This window comes from Pogona vitticeps, chromosome 4 (genome assembly GCF_051106095.1).
Source record: "Pogona vitticeps strain Pit_001003342236 chromosome 4, PviZW2.1, whole genome shotgun sequence".
In the NCBI taxonomy this organism is placed as follows: Eukaryota; Metazoa; Chordata; class Lepidosauria; order Squamata; family Agamidae; genus Pogona; species Pogona vitticeps.
The window spans coordinates 123,653,103-123,672,856 of NC_135786.1; the positions used below are offsets into that span (position 1 = coordinate 123,653,103).

The 19,754-nt window shown below is 43.1% G+C and overlaps 1 protein-coding gene across 1 annotated transcript in view; it reads left to right on the forward strand.

Moving 5' to 3' along the window:
* The first annotated feature begins 1,163 nt into the window (after positions 1-1,163).
* The window catches only part of LOC110090856 (flavin-containing monooxygenase 3), a 33,200-nt gene continuing 14,609 nt past the window's right edge, over positions 1,164-19,754 (forward strand). The window contains exons 1-5 of the mRNA XM_020814705.3: positions 1,164-1,423; positions 2,401-2,544; positions 8,356-8,544; positions 12,756-12,918; positions 13,663-13,805. Of these exons, the coding sequence (XP_020670364.3) occupies positions 2,413-2,544; positions 8,356-8,544; positions 12,756-12,918; positions 13,663-13,805 (627 nt within the window). The 5' untranslated portion in view covers positions 1,164-1,423; positions 2,401-2,412. The remainder of the gene's footprint in view (positions 1,424-2,400; positions 2,545-8,355; positions 8,545-12,755; positions 12,919-13,662; positions 13,806-19,754) is intronic.

The window sequence follows — 19,754 nt, forward strand, 5'->3', positions numbered from 1 at the left end:
GCTTGAGATTCACCATTTGACTGAAGGTGAGCAGAGCTGTGGAACGTCTTTATAAACGTTTAAACAAGGACAATTCTTTTTGAAAGTGTTTCTGTTCACGTTGTCATTGCATCCACAGTGGACAGTTTGTATTCAGTCTTATTTTTTGTGTCATAAATATTTGGTAAACAGCATGCCATTTGAAGCAGCAACCACAGGAAACTGCTACAGAGTTAACACCTTCCCGTTGACCCAATTTACTTCTTCAGACTTTTGTTTCTCAAAACTAGGTTATTGAACCCAGCTGTTCAGCAAACATGTTGCACCAGATGTCCTTTAGCCCCTGCCCTTGACTCGTATTCTAGCAGTTGATTGCATTAGACTGCCTTCGTGCCAACTGCAGCTGCACAGTAGAAGCAGCTATGACATTCTGAACCAAAATCAAGATGACAACTCTTCACTCTACCAGAACAGCTTGACTGACTTTCCTATGTCTTGTTTAGAGCAGCAGCAGCAGTAGCAGCAGCTTATGAGCACAGAGTAGGTTGAAGTGGGCTTTGGTATGTGCCTTCAAGTTGGAACTGACTTATAGCAACCCTGATAGGGCTATCAAGGCAACTGAGATATTTAAGGAGTGGCTTTACTAGCTCCACATCCCCAGTGAGTCTTTATGGCTGTGTGGGGATGTGAACCCAAGCCTCCTTAGTCCTACTCCATCACTCTATCCCTTATGCCATGCCGAGTATCCAAATGGGTGTTGGGGTTTTTGCAACCTCACATGCTAACTCTTAGTAGATGTGGCTGGGAGGGACCTTTCTGCGCTGGGGTGATTTTCAAGCACTAACCAATAATTCCTTCCTGCTTCTGAGTTCAAAGAGAGTCATGTCTCTGTGCTCAGTGCTTTTTCCCTATCTAGAGTCTGTTAAGGCCTGTTATTAAAAGCAGTCATGTTTGTCACTTTGCTGTTTGATCTCTTCAATTGTAAGTAATAAAACTTTTTATTCTTCTACTAATGCCTCAGAGTTAATGATTGGGATTGTAAGTGCCATTTAATGTGAATAAGGGGTGGACTAATCTAGAGAACTTGTTCTGGCTTGTGAATCCCTGCACTTCTGCTGTGCAGCTAGAGGAATCTAACAACAAAACAAAACAACAACAACAAAACAAAACAAAACTAATAAGCATCAAACTCTGCAATAGTGGGCAACTCAGTTAAAATTTCTCTAACAGCAGCAGATACTAAGGTCAGAGACTACTATCTGCCCATAGCCTGTACCATGGACTCCTCGTTCAAAGAAACTCCTCCTACATTTCCACAGCTGTCTGTCCTCCAAAGCTGTAAGATTATGCATATTATCTCTTTTGCCAATTCCATTTGAACGCTAGAAGGGAGCTGGGAGGACGGTGAGAGAACAGTAGCAGCAGCAGCACCAAGAAAGGAAAAGTAAGTTTATACCTAAGGTTGTGGTGAATAGCTAATGTGAGAGAAACAGCTCAAGTGGAGCTGAAATTCTCAGATTTGCTCTGCTTATACCTGTTACATCCCTGTTCTTCTAAATTCCTCAAAACACCTGTTAGAAGGAGTTTGAAGATGTCTAAGCAGCAATTCTCCTTTTCAAAGTCATGGATGAAACAGCAGGCACTTGGGTCCTTACAAGCCCTAGGCCTTAAGTACTATTGGATGGCTCTACTGCGCTAAAAATGTTGTGGAAGTCAAGCTTGGCTCAGCTAGAGCATTCCTGTCCAGTGAAGGTGCATGGTTTCTTGAAATCTTTTAATAGCTATCCCAAAGAACAGACTACTATCAAGTGGCGTCAGGACAGGATATATGAGGGAAGGGGATGGTTTCAATATATGTGGTCATAGTTACCTGTGTATGTAAGATCCTGTAAATGCTAATAGAGGAAAAATGAACATGTTATGGTTGAGAGCTGTCTCAGGCACCTGGAAATTACAGATCATAGAATCCTGAGTTCCCTTATTACTGTCAGTGAGATCCACAGTGACTGGCAAACTTTTTAAAAAAATGTTCTTTAGAGACAAATGAAGACACATTTTCCTCTTTCCCCTGCTTCCCTTTCTTATTTTGTCAATTGCTTTTTATTACTTATAGTGGGGTGGTGATGGAATCTGTTAATGTTACTCATTTACTTTAAATTTATCAGCCCACAGGAATGTCGTTTGGGTGTTGAGTGTTTTGGGGGAAAGGGCAGGAGTGGGGTTGGAGGCCACCTCACCCTTTGGGGTACCTAATGGTGGCAAAGATGGCTGGATGCATTTAGGATAAATGGGATGTCCTGTAGGAATATCTGATTGCTATTTAAAACTAAATAAAGAAAAATGGTTAAGTGCCAGCATGAGGAAATGGTTACATACCAAAATGAAGAGTAACTATGAGGAAATGTCTGTTTATTCTTCCAGCACTACTCAAACATGGTACAAAGAGTGGCAATTATTGGAGCTGGAGTGAGTGGACTGGCCTCCATCAAGTCCTGCCTGGATGAGGGGTTGGAGCCCACCTGCTTTGAGAAAAGTGATAACATTGGGGGACTGTGGCAGTTCACAGTGAGTGTGAAATTCAGAAGCAAATATCTTACCTAATGAATATTACTGGCTCTTATAACCATTGCTTGTGTATACTATATTTTCCCTGTAACTGCAGCATACAATCTCACTCTCTTTAGCTGGAAGAATCTAAGGGTGTTCCCAGGTTAAAGCTTATATTGCACTACGGCTATGCCTCATTCAGGTGGTTCAGAATACAGTCATTATTTTCCACTTGTTGTCCTGCCATATTTTTCCACTTCTTTCATGTTTTTTTTCTTAGTAAACAAGTGCCTTTTAATTCACAGTGCTAGAATCGCCTCTGTCTAGAAGCACTTTAAGTTTCTGTAATTTGGTACTGAGTCTGTTCTCAGATTTACATTCCCATTGGTTGATATTTTAATCTGCCAAAAATGTACATACAAATGTGTAGTTGACAAAATATGGCAAACAATATATACAATTTATAAAACAGAAGCATGGCTCCTAACCCATTTGTTGGGAATATGCATGTGGTTTGCAAACATTGTAGTGGTGAATGAGAGCCTCACAGACAACACTTTATAGTGCTACCTGTTTTTTTTCCAACATATTATAAATTGTTCTATCATCTAAGGTGGTGTTACCTATTTTTGTCTGACAACTCCTGGAGGATTTGGAAAAAAAGAGCATGGACAGAGTTCCCACTCCTGTCCTCTGAAGATGCCGGCCACAGAGACTGGCGAAACGTCAGGAAGACCAACCTTCAGAACACGGCCAAAGAGCCCGAAAAACCCGAAACAACCATCGCATCCCGGCCGTGAAAGCCTTCGCGAATACATTAAAAGTACTTTGCTGGCAGAACTACTGTATTTCCATCAGTGAAACTGGGAGAAAGGGAACCTCTGTTCCTCCCGCTGAACTTCAAAACCTTCATGGGAGGGTTGGAACCCGATCCCCGAGCAGGTTGTCAGGTTGCCAGCATGGGAATGAAAGTCCTTTTGTGCTAGCAAGCTTCTACAATGATGACACTGAATTTAACCCATCAATCAGGAAACAAAAAAACAAGAAGAACCTGTCTTGCTAAGAAATGATCAAGGCTAATATCACCACTGGTAGAAGCATTCCTCCTGCCTGAGCTGGGAAGAGAAACATTGCCCATGCCTTATTGCCACAACCTTCTCATCACCACCAGGCAGTAGTACTCATGGGGAGAGGATAGGAGGAGCAGGCGGTAAATAGCAGCTAATGGCTACTCTGGCCCTATACTTGCCCAATCATGTTAAGCGGCTTTGTGGTGCTGTTAGAAGAATGGGGGATTCAAAAGTCAAGTATACCCTGACTTTTGCATCTCCAGGAAATTCTAATGTTCAGGGCCCACCCTAAAATCAAAGTGAGCTGAACAAGAGTACTATCACTCAGTTTTGTAGAATCATAGAATCGTTGAGTTGGAAGGGGCCTAAAAGGCCATTGAGTCCAACTCCCTGCTCAAGGCAGGAATCCAAAGCAAATTTTCCCTTGAATGCCTCCAGAGTTGGAGCGCTCACCACCTCCAGAGGTAATTGATTCCATTGTTGTACTGCTAGGGTAAAGTATCATTTCTATTGCAACTAGCTCCAAATTACTCAAACAAGGGTGCCAAGCTCTATGTGGTACTGAAAAACATTTTGAAAGGAGCATTGCCATTTATTTCCTCATGAGGCTCAGTGTTGGTTTTTGCTGTTGCTAAAGCTGTTGAATGCAGTACTTCAGAAGACACATTCTTGCTAAAGGGGGATCCCTGCCCTGAAATGATTGATGGCTACAGTCATTACACTAATTTCACAGGGCATCCAGACATACCACCTTTGCAACTGTGCGGGCATTATGCCCTGGCAGGCTGCATTGTGCAAGTGATCAGTAGCACTCCTGTTGTGGGCCACACCTGCAGAAGTCCTTTGTGAATATCACTTCTAACCTGGCACAGTTTTTCCCTACCACTTATATAACATTGAGTTAGGCATGTGGAATTGCACAATAAGATTTCAATTAATGACTCAAAATAAATTTGGACAACTGATTATAAATCAACAAGCAAATCTGGATATTCTGCAATTCCTGCATATGATCCAACATTTTTTTAAAAATTAGTATAAAAACATCTGTGATTCTGTGTATAGAACATCAAGTTTGAGATACGCCAGCAATGTGACTCTATTGGAGCAAAGCACTGGGTACATTTCAAAATCAAGTACTATTTTGAAATTCCAGAATTCTTGTGGAGTTTCTAGAAGATGCATGTGCATGTATACAGGACTCCTGCTTCCGTGCTCCCAGGTTCAGGAAGACCTGGATGGGAGGAGGAGAAGAAATGGAGAGAACATGTAAAAATATGCCATCATGTCTGCCCACTGGCCACGATGGCAAGTGGACTCCGAGAGCTGGATTGCCAAGAAGTAACCTTTCTGAACTCTGATAACAACAAATTTGGCCTAGCATGGAAATGTCATCATCATGAATCATATGTTAGCCAAAAGTGGTGAGCTATGGCTGGCCCAAGGCTATGACTAAGGAAAAGAGGGAAGGAGGGCCACTTTCTGTTGTCCCAGCAGCCATTCCACCAGGCTGTAAAAAAAAAAAGAAGAAGAAAGCAGGGTGGCTGCTTTGGCCCAAATTAAATTGCAAAGGATACGTGTATTCTGCACTTAATTAAACTGTCCACCCTCCTGTAACAAGATGTCCTCAGAGATACGTATCTCAGCAAACAGACTTGCCAATCAAGCTCATGTTTCCCAGCTGGTTGTGTTAACTGTTGTGTTAAATCTATGACCTGAAGATTGGTTTTGTTTTCCTTTTCTTCTTCTATGTTGTTTCTTTAGAAAAAGAAAATTTAGAAATAAAAAGCTGGATGTGAGGACTAGATTTTTTTTCCATATTAGCCTGCAAAGTGCTCTAAGAGCCTCTCCAGCTGGAATGCTTTAGACACACAGGCAGATGTCACTACAAGTAATTACTACCACTTTGCAACTTTCAGTCAACAGCATTTTTCTGTCAGATTCTTTTCACAAAGACAATCCATGACGCAAATAACCAGAGGTCTGCTGCAGATGCTCATTGTGATGATTCTCAGAAGGATCATAAAACTGACAAAAGCTTTCATTAAAATATAACAGTCTTTAAGGTGCCACTATGTTTTTGTCTTTTTGTTTTCTTAATTTTCTAATTTTTGTTTTGTTTTTGCCTGATATAAAATCTAGAGTTGCTTTAGAAGTTAACCAAAGGACTTCTGACAAGCATGGAGATGTCTTTCTTTTCCATTTTGTTAGCAGGAATACGTTGTTTTTTGGCTCCCTCATTTATATGACCCTTCTTAGCCAACATTTGCAGACTGTTGTGCAATCTAAGTGCAAGCATGTTATATAATATCATAGCATGATTAGAGAATATCCTACTTCAAACTGGCATTCATTTCAGAGCCCTAATCCATGTAAGGAAAGAGAGGAAAACCTGTGTCAAAAATATTATAATTTTTTTCACCTTTATAAAATTGCCTTCTGCCCCTATCAGTGAAGCTCAGCACCAAACATCTCTTTTATATCTGAAGGTAAAATCTTAGCACAGAATTGTGATCATGGGTTCATGTCACTGCCATTGCATTTAGGAAGTAATCTCATGTTGGTATTAGAATAAGAACAGAATGTGGCTTTTCCATCGCACCTCATTTCCACATCTACATAGGGAAACATTATTAGGACAAAGCGGCAGCATTGCTGAGCTCCTACCCTTTCAATCCATAATTGGGGCCCAGGGTTCACAATCTACCACAGCTTGCCCCACCCCAAACATCCAGCCTTTATAAGTACTGAAATCAAAAGCTCACAAAAGGGCCACATTTGTTTCCCAAGCATTCAATTCACACAAAGCTTGGAGGATATTTGCAAAGACCTCTCAGCCAGCCACCTCTCTTTCTCTCACTCCATAAAGCCAAGAGGATTACCTAGAACAAGGGCACCCAAGGCAAGACAGTTCCCGAAGCCTCATCCGGAAGCTGCCGCTGTTGACAGGACTTCCAAAAGAAAAGCCTTTTGGAAAGCTTTCTCCCCAGCAGCAGTGATGTAAACTGAACTGCTGGATAGCTCAGGGGTGCAGGGCTGGACTTGATGATCCATGCGGTCCCTTCCAGTTCGGCAGTACTTAGATGATGGCGGTTGTGACAAATGGTGTTAAATTACCACTAGAACATGGACCTCCTTTTCCCATTTCCCCAGATGAGTCCTCAGACCTTTGGGAGATTAGAGAAAGGGGTGACGGCGGCAGTTGTTGTAGGGTGAAGCCTTGCTTGGTTTGGCCCTGTTCATGCGTGCTTGAATAGGAGCTCTTCTTGATCCAATATGGGTCAATGAGATGCCTCTGCCATAGTTTTGCACCATTTCTCACCTGACTCAGAAGCTCTTCTTTAGAATATCAAGTTTCTGTAGCAGCCTCATGGGCAGCCCCATGTAAAGAGCATTACAGTAGTCTAATCTCAAGACTACCAGTTCACGGGTAGGGACACAGCTGGGCAATTCACCTTAGGTGGAAGAAGGTGGAACAGATGTTACCTAGGACTCCATTGATAGTGCTGGGTCCAGAAGTACACCCAGATTGCATACCTCAACCTTAACGGAGACAATAGCTCCCCCCAAAAAGGGAGGCCCCCAAACTGCAGACACTAGGGGAACCCACCTGTAGGAACTCCATCTTGTCCGGGATCAGCCTCAGTCTATTTTCCCTCATCCACACCAGCATGGCATCCAGGCAGTGCTCAAGGGGAGGATGGCATCCACTGCAGGAGCATGGAAGGAGAGACAGAGCTGAGTGTCATCTGCATATTGGTGACACAAGCTCCAAAACTCCCCTCCCCCAGGGGCCTCCTCATATAGTTATTAAACAGCAATGGGGAGATGATAAACCCTGTGGGACTCCACAATTAAGAGTTCCAGAAGTAGACATCATCTCTCCAAGCTGCACTACTTGAGGGCCATCCTCGAGGGAGGACTGGAGCCACAACAAAGCTAGACCTCCGATCCCCAACCCAAAGAGCCTCTCCAGGAGGATACCATGGTTGATGGTATCGAAGGCTGCTGGGAGGTTGAGGAGGACCAACAGGGGCATTCCCCCCCCCCAGTCTTCCTCCAGAGGCCATCCTGCAGGGTAACCGATGCCATCTCCATGCCATGATGTTGCCTGGACCTGGACTGGAATGGGTCAAGGGCATCAGTTTCCTCCAGGAGTGCCTGCAGTTTGTCCTGGTAATTCCCTAGACTGAAACTGGGAACTTTGGCATGTACAATGTATCACAGAAGTGAGTACACCCCCTCACATTTCATAAATATGTTAGTATCTCTTTTCATATTACAAAATTGAAGAAAGGACACTTGACTACAATGTAAAGCAGCGAGTATACGTACAGCTTGTAAATGTGCTGTCCCCTCAAAATAATGCAACACACAGCCATTAATGTCTGAACCGCTGTCAAGAAAAGTGATACACCCCTAAGTGACAATGTCCAAAGTGGGCACAAAGTGTCCCTATTTTGTGTGGCCACCATTCTTTTCCAGCACTGCCTTAACCCTCTTGCGCATATTCACCAGAGCTTCATAGGCTGCCACTGGATATATTTATGAAATGTGAGGGGGTGTACTCGCTTCTGTGATATACTGTAAATCTGTGCTCTGCCATTTTGCATCTACTCCCTTTTCACAGACTAGACCAAGAAGCAGCAACAACAAAATGCTGATGGAGAAGTGGAGGTGAGAATTGGTTAGAAAACTGGAACAGCATTTCTTGGAGAGGACATTTTTAATTTATATTTTGTGTTCTTTTCCCTCTTAGGAATCTATAGAGGAAGGTAGAGCCAGCATTTACCACTCGGTGTTTACCAACTCTTGCAAAGAAATGATGTGCTTCTCAGACTTCCCTTTCCCTGAACACTTCCCAAACTATATGCACAACACCAAACTTCAAGAATATATCCAGATGTTTGCCAAGCACTTTGGTCTTTTAAAATACATACAGTTCAAGGTAAGAAAGTATAACTTTAGTGTCAGGAGGCTGAAGGCAAACACAGATAAAACTTGCTTCTGACAGGGCAAATCTTTGTAGCAAGAGGAGAGATGTGCCCAGAACATTTTGAAAAAGCAAACACCTATTGCTAAAAGGCAGGGTGCAATAGGATAATATAATCTGCAAATGTGGCTTTTTTGAAGAGTTGGCAAGGCTGTAAAAACTGGAATGGACAGTGAATGAGGTTATATAAGAACATGTTAACTGTGTTGCATGTCCCTGCTTAGCAACAGCCACGCAAACACCATCGACTTCATAAGTATGTGAGAAATGGTCTCTACTGCTTCAAACACCTTCATACAGAATAGTAGAAATGTCCCTTTTCTGCCTTGTACCTTTGATAAACATGTAGAGATATAACCAGCAGAGGAAGACCACATTGAGTCACCATGGCTGCAACTGATAGAGCCACTGTTCCGGTTGGTGTGCTCTTTTCTCCCCACTTCCATGCCCACTTTGCCCTGCTGCTTTTGGCCATTTTACACTGTCCCTATTCCCTTATTATTTAAAAAGTGTCTGAAGAAGTGGACTTACTATAGCGGGAAGTAAAGGAATTACCTCATTCAAACACAACTGTGGCTGAAGAGCAGAGAAGTAAGGAGCATATCAGGGTGAAGCCTCAGTGTCTCATTTCAGGGTTCGTCCATCTCTCTTGGATCATAGATTACATAAGCAATCTACAATGAAATCAACACAAGTATACTTGATTTAGAAAGAACTCTTAACACATGCAATATGTAATAATTTTAGTGCATTTAAGGAGAGAAAGATGCACACCTGATTGCACTGCTTTAATGGGAATGATCTCCCTTAAAGTGACCCATCCATTTGTTGGGGTCCTGCTGAAAGTACTGCATGACTAAAAAGGTTCAGCTTGAAAACTGATTAGAGTCAGACTATGTCATTTCCCATATGTTGTGTGATCCCCAGGAAATTGCTGGCACTTGGATTGTGCCACAAGGGGTTCAAAATATGAGCTATATGCAACTGTGATCATACTTTTAGATTGTTTTTTGTTTGTTTGTTCAGTCGTGACCCCATGGACCAGAGCACGCCAGGCCCTGCTATCTTCCACCGCCTCCCGGAGTTGTGTCAATTTCATGTTGGTTGCTTCGCAGACACTGTCCAGCCATCTCATCCTCGGTCGTCCCCTTCTCCTCTTGCCTTCACACTTTCCCAACATCACGGTCTTTTCCAGGGAGTCTTCTCTTCTCATGAGATGGCCAAAGTACTGGAGCCTCAGCTTCAGGATCTGTCCTTCCAATGAGCACTTGGGGTTGATTTCCTTTAGAATTGATAGGTTTGTTCTCTTTGCAGTCCAGGGAACTCTCAAGAGTCTCCTCCAGCACCACAATTCAAAGGCATCAATTCTTCGGCGGTCAGCTTTCTTTATGGTCCAGCTCTCACTTCCATACAACACTACAGGAAAAACCATAGCTTTGACTATTCAGACTTTTGTTGGCAAGGTGCTGTCTCTGCTTTTTAAGATGCTGTCAAGGTTTGTCATTGCTTTCCTCCCAAGAAGCAGGCGTCTTTTAATTTCGGGGCTGCTGTCTCCATCTGCAGTGATCATGGAGCCCAAGAAAGTAAAATCTGTCACTGCCTCCATATCTTCCCCTTCTATTTCCCAGGAGGTGATGGGACCAGTGGCCATGATCTTAGTTTTTTTGATGGTGAGTTTCAGACCGTTTTTTGCACTCTCGTCTTTCACCCTCATTACAAGGTTCTTTAGTTCCTCCTCACTTTCCGCCATCAGAGTGGTATCATCTGCATATCGGAGGTTGTTGATATTTCTTCCTGCAGTCTTAATTCCAGCTTGGGATTCCTCCAGTCCAGCCTTCCGCATGATGTATTCTGCATATAAGTTAAATAAGCAGGGTGACAATATACAGCCTTGTCGTACTCCTTTCCCAATTTTGAACCAATCCGTTGTTCGATATCCAGTTCTAACTGTTGCTTCCTGTCCCACATATAGGCTTATCAGGAGATGGATAAGATGGTCAGGCACGCCCATTTCTTTTAGGACTTGCCATAGTTTGCTGTGGTCCACACAGTCAAAGGCTTTTGCATAGTCAATGAAGCAGAAGTAGATGTTTTTCTGGAACTCTCTGGCTTTCTCCATAATCCAGCGCATGTTGGCAATTTGGTCTCGAGTTCCTCTGCCCCTTCGGAATCCCGCTTGTACTTCTGGGAGTTCTCAGTCCACATACTGCTGAAGCCTACCTTGGAGAATTTTGAGCATAACCTTGCTGGCGTGTGAGATGAGTGCAATTGTCCGGTAGTTGGAGCATTCTTTGGCACTGCCCTTCTTTGGTATTGGGATGTAGACTGATCTTTTCCAGTCCTCTGGCCACTGTTGAGTTTTCCAAACTTGTTGGCATATTGAATGTAGCACCTTAACAGCATCATCCTTTAGATTGTTTTAGTATTACGTATATTAAACACATTCAAGTTTATTACATTTTACATTCCCTAACTTCATGCTTCCCCCTCCCCCAAATTAATACATCTCCAAGAACTGTTTTTACACCACATCCTCTGTGGTGATTATAATTTGCCCACGCCAACAGAAATCTTTCACAATTAAACGATGGAAGTAGTTGGCTGGTCAGTGATAGTACTTGCAGAAATCTTTGCACTTAGAGTTTTAGCATGCTGCTGCCCTGGACATCAGTGTGCTGGCCACAAAAATGCCTCACCAAAAGGTGGCTTTTTTCAGTTTTTATATTTTTAGAAGGAAAGAAGGGAGGAAATAATAATCAGCTAGACAAGTGCATTAATTCAAACTGTCCCATTTTCTGATGAGTTGGTTTCAGTAGGATGGACAGCAGTTATATCTTCTGGCCACTGAATGGTTGTATATTCATGCTTCTAGCCTTCAAGTATAAATCTTACTGCTGCAGTGATAGCTCGTGGGATCCAATGGTGATGATGATCAGTTAAGTTCCAGGGGACAGGAATGTAGTTTAAAAGTATATAAATGTGCAAAATGTTGAGGATTTAAATTAATGCATTGTGATGCCTCTTGCAAAAAAGGGACTATAACTTACATAATGGGCTGCAAGGAAGTATTATCTGCATTGGATTGCTAACAATTGGTTGAAGTTGCCAGTTTTTCTTTCTTGCATGAATGAAATATCAATTTTTGCTGAACACTGTGTATTTTTTAATATCTTAACCAAGTTTCTAACTAATACCAGCTAGAAATTTACTGTTCTTTCCATTCCAGCAAGAAATTCCACTGTTTTTGCCCTTCTGTGCTGTTTCCACTCAAAACTGTTGCTTTGTCCAAGCAAATGCATAACCTGCAAAGTACTGGTCTTCCCTGAGCTTTTTGTGAAGCCTCACTGCCCTTTTTTTTTTTGCTGCCTTCCACCTTTTTTTCTTGTTGGAATTGTTTGTAGTTGCGCTTTTAGAATTTTCTTTTTTTGGAAACTCCTACCCTTCTTGGACTGCCATAGGACCTCATTTATCCTTGTTCTGAAATCCAACATATACATGTGTAGCTTGGGTTTCCTTTGAAATTAAGAATTCTAGTAGAACGTGATCACTCTTGCCCAGAGTTAACATGACTGCAGCAGATGGGGTGAAGGGGGGCTACGATTTCTTTCTTTGAACACAAGTTCTTACTGATGATCCCTGCACTAAAATGGCCTTTGCATTGAGAGGAAACACCCACTGGTATTTTCTCCCAAAGAAATACCAGCTTTAGAAGAGGATTTTCCTTATGGCATCAACAGTGGAGGAAAGAGCTACATTCACTCCATATTTAGCTCAATAATTATCACACACTGGTTCTTGGCATCTTAAATGGCTTTCAAAGGCAAATTTAACAATGTCATCACATGTTATTTGACCTTGGAACCAAACCTTTGCAAGTGAATTGGCATTCAGGAGACATTTGCAGCCATTAAAGAAACAGTAAGGATTTGCAATCTCAAATGAGAAAAGAAGGAGTAAGCCCAGTTAAACGCGCGTTGAATTTTCTTCTCCATTAACTTTTGTAGGATGGCGTTGCATAGTTTCTGTGTCAAATCCAAGACTTTGAGGAAACACTAATGATGCATTCATTCATGTTAATTAGCTGCCAAATGTACAATAACCATAATTATATCTGTTTGCTTTGAAGTCTGAACAATTCTGATATTTTCTTGAATATTTCTTCAAAGACTCTTGTGACCAATGTTAGGAAACACCCAGATTTCCCTGTCACAGGGCAATGGGAGATCATAACTGAGAAGGATGGCAAAAAGGAATCAGCTGTATTTGATGCTGTTATGATTTGCTCTGGACATCATGTCTATCCAAATATTCCACGTGACAGCTTCCCTGGTAAGTGAAAGAAATGGCTATAAAATTGTGACATCCACTTTATGGGTTTCATATGCTTATTATAAGAGAACTCTGCACATAAGCAGCACACTTTTACTGGCCAAAATTACAGTTCAGTTTGCATTACCTTGTTTGGGGGCATAAAGGTGGGAAAAAAAGAGAAAAGAAATATGAGGTATTAGGTGTGAAAATTCATTTATTGTGCCAGTTTTTCCTTTAACAACTGTGACTAGCCAGGGAGGAGAAACAACATGGAGATGATGGAACATTTGGAGAGGTTTTAAGCATCTTTCTCCCTATGCCATTCTCCCACTTTAAATCCCCCTAAAAGTTGCTGTTCACCTCAGAAAATATGATTCCATTAGTACAAAGAACATTCTTATCTCCACCACCATAAACATAGGTGCAGAACTACCAGTGTTTGTTTGCCTCATAAAAAACATCACTTTCTTTTCTGAGCAATGACTGTGATTCAAATTAGGCTAACAATAGGAGCAGGATAAATAACGATATATCAGAATGGCATCAGTTGGAGAAATCACAGGAGTGGTGTACTCTAATTATATCCAGTTCAGTTTACAGAGTTAGTGGTCTGGACTGCAAATACTGTAATTGTCTTTTTGGTATTTGTGAAATCAGCAACCAAAGACCTGATATTCAAATTTCTCAGTGCATTAACACCTAGGAGTTAAAATTATATATTTCCTCTCTTAAGCGATATTCGTTTTCCACTTTCCCTTACAGGGCTAGAAAAGTTTAAGGGTAGCATCCTCCACAGCCGGGAATACAAAGGACCTGAAAAGTTCAAGGGGAAGAAAGTTTTGGTGATTGGCCTTGGCAACTCTGGCTGTGACATTGCAGTGGAGCTCAGCAACATAGCCTCACAGGTATGTTTTAACACACGGCTCGGAATGCGTCATTCCACGGAATAGTTAGCACTACCCAGGCAAAGTGAAGCATTTTTGGCCCTACTGATTTCAGTGGGAAGCCTCTCCTCTTAGGGCTCACTCAATTTAATTTTAAAGCACTTACTTTAGGCTGGATAACTTCTATTGCAATGAATACTGAGAGTTAGAACAGTGCTCAAGTGTGAGTGCCTCCTGCAGCAAACTGCCACAGTGCAACAAAGTGCAGGGCAAGAAGGCACAGCAAGTTTAGCAGCTATGAGTTCAGCAGCAGGGTGATGAAGCCAGGGCCCCAGAAACTGCCTGTCACTTCCCTTGAGAAGAGGTTTGGCAAGCTGTAAACAAATGTCAGCATGTAGTCAGACAGGCAGCAGTGGGTTGGGAGCTATCCCGTGTTTTGCACCAAGTGTCATATGTATGACTATATGCCTTTTGGGCAAAAGTCATGGGTGTGTCCTCATTGCAAGGACCTCCAAGAACTCAGGGAATAGGTTCACTCCCTTGAGGTCTTGGTTGTGGACCAGGAGAAACAGAGACAGGGAGAGAGGGACGACGGTGAGACTTCCAGGGACCTTCAGGCATTGTCCCACCTGCAGACAAGCAGCTCCTCAGCTGCTGGGATTGGAAGTCTCCGGGCTGGAGGACGCCAATCTGGACAAGAGGGAAACCATTCCCTAGAGGGGACCCATGCAGGTGATGGACCCATATCCAGTTGCACTTAGGATACTCCTCATGGGGGGGGGGAGGGGGATTCTGATTGTGGGCAATTTGATTGTTGGGAACATAGCGTGAGAGGGTCTGTGACGGTTGTGAGGACCACATGGTGACTTTCCTGCCTGGTGCAAAGATTGCAAACATCACGTGTTGTCTGGATAGGTTAGTAGCGATTGCAGGGGACAGGGTAGCAGTGGTGGTGCATGTTGGCACCCACAATGTGGGGAAATGTAGCCACCAGGTCCTGGAGGCCAAATTTAGGTTGCTAGGGAGGAAGCTCAAAGCCAGGACCTCGAAGGTAGCTTTCTCGGAAGTGCTACCTGTTCCACATGCAGGGCCAGCTAAGCAGAGGAGGTCTCAACATGTGGATGAGACAGTGGAATCAGGGGAAGGGTTTAAATTCATTAGGCACTGGGGAACGTTTTGGGACAAGTCGGGCCTGTACAAGAGGGACAGACTTCACTTGAACAAATACGGAACCAGACTGCTGGTGCGTGACATTAAAAAGGTGGCAGAGCAGCTTTTAAACTGAATCCCTGGGGAAAGCCAACAGGAGCCAAGTGGAGTCCAGTTCAAGAGTCTTCATCCCTGTGGAATGAGGGTGGAGAGGGTAGAGAACCACAACGTGATGACAGTGCAGGAATTAGGACTGGGAGTGAGATGGGACCTGATAGTTGGTCCACTGGAATGAGAGGCTGTGGGGAAAAAAAGAAGCAAACAAGCAGCCTTTCTTGGGGAACCCCTTATGCAGGTGCTTTTATGCAAGTACCTGAAGCATCCGAGCAAAGATGGGACAGCTGGAACATTTGGTGGCTAGAGATAACAATGATATAGTGGCCATAACGGAAACCTGGTGGAATTGGGAGAACCAGTGGGATACCAAAATCCCAGGCTATAAACTCTATAGGAAAGATAGGGAGGGTCGTGTTAGAGATGGGGTGGCTATCTATGTCAAAGAAGGGAGAAGGACAGCGGGCCTGACTCCATCATAGAATCACTGTGGGTTAAACTACCAGGCCCAAGGAGCGGTGTGATAGTGGGGGGTTTGCTATTGTGCTCCAGATCAAAAACTTGAAGGGGGACCTTGAAATGGGGAGACAAATCAGGGAGGTGTCCAAGAGGGACAGGATTGCAATCATGGGGGACTTAAGTTATCCTCACATTGACTGGGTCAATGCGTGATCGGGTCAAGAAATTTCTTGACTTGCTAAATTACTGTGCTTTGTAACAACTTGCCATGGAGCCCACCAGAGAACAGGTGACTCTGGATTTAATATTACATGTTACTCAGGACCTGGTTAGGGATGTGAATGTCACTGAGCCACTACGGAATGCAGTCTCTTGCATGTTGGGGGCAAAGTGTTAAGCAAATCTGACACAGAATCCCTTGATTTCCAAAGGGCAGACTTCCTTCAGATGAGGAAACTAGCTAGAAAGAAGTTGAAAGGGAAGGTAAAAAGAAGCCAATCTCTCCAGAGTGCATGGAGTCTGTTTAAAATAATGGTGGTAGAGGCCCAGTGAAAGTGTATACCACGAAGAATGGAGGGCTCAACTAAGTCCAAGTGGGTGCTGGCATGGTTAGCGAGCAGAGTTAGAGAGGCTTTAAAGGGCAAGGAGGGGTCCTTCCATAAATGGAAATCCTTCCCAAATGAGGAAAATAAAAAGGAACACAAACTCTGGCAAAAGAATAGTACGAAGATGATATGGAAGACAAAGAAAGACTTTGAGAAATGTATGGCCAGCAATATAAAGGGGAATAATAAACACTTTAAATATGTTAGAAGCAGGAAACCTGCCAGAGAAGTGGTTGGCCCTCTGGATGGTGAGGGAAGGAAAGGGCTAGTAAAAGGGGACTTGGAGATTGTAGAGAAATTAAATGAGTTCTTTGCATCTGTCTTCAGGACAGAAGACCTTGGACAGATTCCGCTGCCTGAATGGCCCCTCCTGACTAACGAATTATGTCAGATAGAGGTTAAAAGAGAGGATGTTTTAGACCTAATTGATAAATTGAAGATCAATAAATCACTAGGCCCAGATAGCATCCACTTAAGGAACTGAGGAATGAAGTTGCTGATCTCTTGACTAAAATATACAAATTGTCCCTTAAAATGGCCACAGTGCCAGAGGACTGGAGGATAGCACATGCCAATCTTTAGAAAGGGAAGAAGGAGGGACTCAGGAAACTACAAACCGATTAGCCTAACATCTGTTCCAGGGAAGATGATGGAGAGACTCATCCAAGATAAAATCTTAAAACACAGAAGAACAAGCCTTGCTGGGGGAAAATCGGTTCTGTAAGACTAAGTCTTGCCTCACAAACCTTTTAAAATTCTTTGGAAAGGTCAACAGGCATGTGAATGCAGGTGAACCAGTGGGTGTTGTCTGTCTGGATTTTCAGAAGGCGCTTGATGCAGTCTGACACCAAAGGCTGCAGAGAAAATTGCACAGTCAGGGAATAAGAGGGCAGGTCCTCTTATGGGCTGAGAGCTGGTTGAGAACCAGGAAACAGAGAGTAGGTGTCAATGGGTTTCACAATGGAAAGAGGTGAAAAGCGGCGTGCCCCAAGGATCTGTCCTGAGACGCAGTGCTTTTCAACCTGTTCATAAATGACCTGGAGACAGGGATAAGCAGTGAGGTGGCCAAGTTTGCAGATGACACAAAACTTTTATGGGTGGTGAAGACTAGAAGGGTTTGTGAAGCACTCAGAAAGATCTCTCCAAACTGGGAGAATGAGCAGCAAAATAGCAAATGTGTTTCAATATAAGAAAATGTAAAGTAATGCACACTGGGGCAAAAAAAAAAGAAATCAAAACTTTATTTATCAACTGATGGGTTCTGAGCTGTCTGTGACACCGCAGGGAAGAGATCTTGGTGTGCTGGTGGACAGTGCAATGAAAGTGTCAGTCCAGTGTGCGGCCACAGTGAAGAAGGTCAATTTCATGCTAGGTATCATTAATTGATTGAAAATAAAACAGCCATCATTCTAATGCCATTGTACAAAATGCTGGTAAGGCCGCACCTGGAGTACTGCATACAGTTCTGGTCGCTGCACCTTAAAAAAGACATAGTGGAACTAGAAAAGGTGCAGAAGAGAGTGACTAAAATAATGACTGGGCTGGGGCAGCTTCCTTATGAGGAAAGGCTACAGTGTTTGGGACTCTTTAGACTAGAGAAAAGGCTCCTGAGGGTGGACATGATTGAGATGTATAAAGTTATGTAGGGGGTGGATAAAGTGGATAGAGGAAAGCTCTTTACCCTCTCATGCAATACCAGAACCAGGGGACACCCACTCCAATTGAGTGTCGGGAAAGTGAGAACAGATAAAAGAAAACATTTATTTACCCAGTGTGTTATTAGTCTGTGGAACTCCTTGCCACAGGATGTGGTGATGGCCTCTGGCCTAGATGGCGTTAAAAGAGGATTGGACAGATTCCTGAAGGAAAAGTCCCATCACAGGTTACAATCCATGATGGAGATGTTTAATCTCTAGGCTTAAAAGGAAGGTCCCTCAAAATGTCAGATGCAGGGGAGGGGTATCAGGAGACAGGGATCTAGTTGTCACGTGTCCTCCCAGTGGCATCTGGTGGGGCCACTGTGAGATACTGGGAGCTGGACTAGATGGGCCCTTGGCCTGATCCAGCAGGGCTCTTCTTATGTTCTTATGTAGTGTAGTGTATAGGGTCATAGCACAGTCAGACCACACACCTTGCATGCAGAAGTTCCCAAATTCAACTCCCATCATGTCCAGTTAAAGCAAGGGGGAAGAAACTAGCTTGCAGGCTCAGACAAGCCCTTAGATGTACCCCATCCAACACTTGGTGGCTGCCACAGAGCTCCTCCTGTTTTTTGAGGACTGCCACTCCCAGCTGTCTCTGATTATGATTGTCAGTGATCCCTTTCCTTTCTGTGCTCTCAGCCAAGGCATGCAGGAACAGGCCAAGGCTCAGGCTCAGCACGTTGCTCCCTTATGGGACTTCCCCTATAAGAGCAAGCGGATCGTTGTTTCAGCTGGAATTGCAGATCCTGGCTAATTGCCACACTATAGGCGCCAGGTCAAGTTGCTTCACTCCTCCTTCCCTTCCTATACAAGGCTATTCCACCTTGGTGGCCAAAAGAACTGTGGCCACTGCTAGCCAAACTCCATCCCCACTGCACCATCAAATGGAAGGGTAGAGCTATCCATGTGCATGACCTTGCATTGCTCATGTCTCAGTCTTTCCTCAGAGGTGCTGATGAGCCCCATCATCCAACCTGCTGCAGAGGATCTGTTCCCCACCTCTGGGCTGAAGGATCTGAAATAGCATTGTAGGGAACTATGCCAGAAACTGGAAAAAGGTTAGCAGTTTAGGTAACTCGAAGTAAGCCCAAAGTCTAATTCAGTTACATTTAAGATGAAACAATGAAGTTGTTGCTGAATTGCTACTTTGGTTGAAGCTAGGACATCTGGGTTGATACAGATTTCTTTACACTGCACTCTGGCATTTAAATTGCTGCCAAAGTTTACACAGAAATGTTTAGTTTATCCAGAAGTTGTGTTTCAAGCGTGTGAACACTTGAAATACAACTTTTGGATGTAGATCCTGACTGGGCTAATCCTTGGCATGATAAACAAAAAAGTCTTTAAAAAAATTATCTGCAGTACAAAATGATGGGCATTTTGAAATTATACTTTCAGAAAATTTGTGCATTTCTGTAAATTGCATTGCAAAATGCAATAATTGTTGCCTGGGTGCATGAACTCATACAATTTAGTAGCACTGAAAGGAGAGGTATAAATCAAATGAATGGATAGAAAGAAAATACAAACCCATGTGATATTAATTGACATACTGCTGCTAAAAGTCTGGGCTCATTTGATCATCCTAGCTAATGCCAATATTTTTCAAGAATTTATGTAACTATTAAATATATTAAAAATATAAAGGTTATAAGAAACATAATTAGTGTAGGTCAGTGGGTGCACTGGTCTGCCTGACTCTAACATGCCCCTTGAGTCATATATAATTTAAAAAATTAAAGATGAATTTGGAGGTCCCTAGTGAAGTATTATTGTGTAACCTGGTGTGCTCCAGTTGCAATTATCTACAACTCCCATCATTCCCTAGGCAGTATGGCTGCTGGGTCAGAAAGTCTGACACTTGGACATCTTCCTAAGAGCATTGTAAACCTTTACAGACATCTAGGAAAAGTCAGAAGCCTGTGTTTGTCATAGCTGGC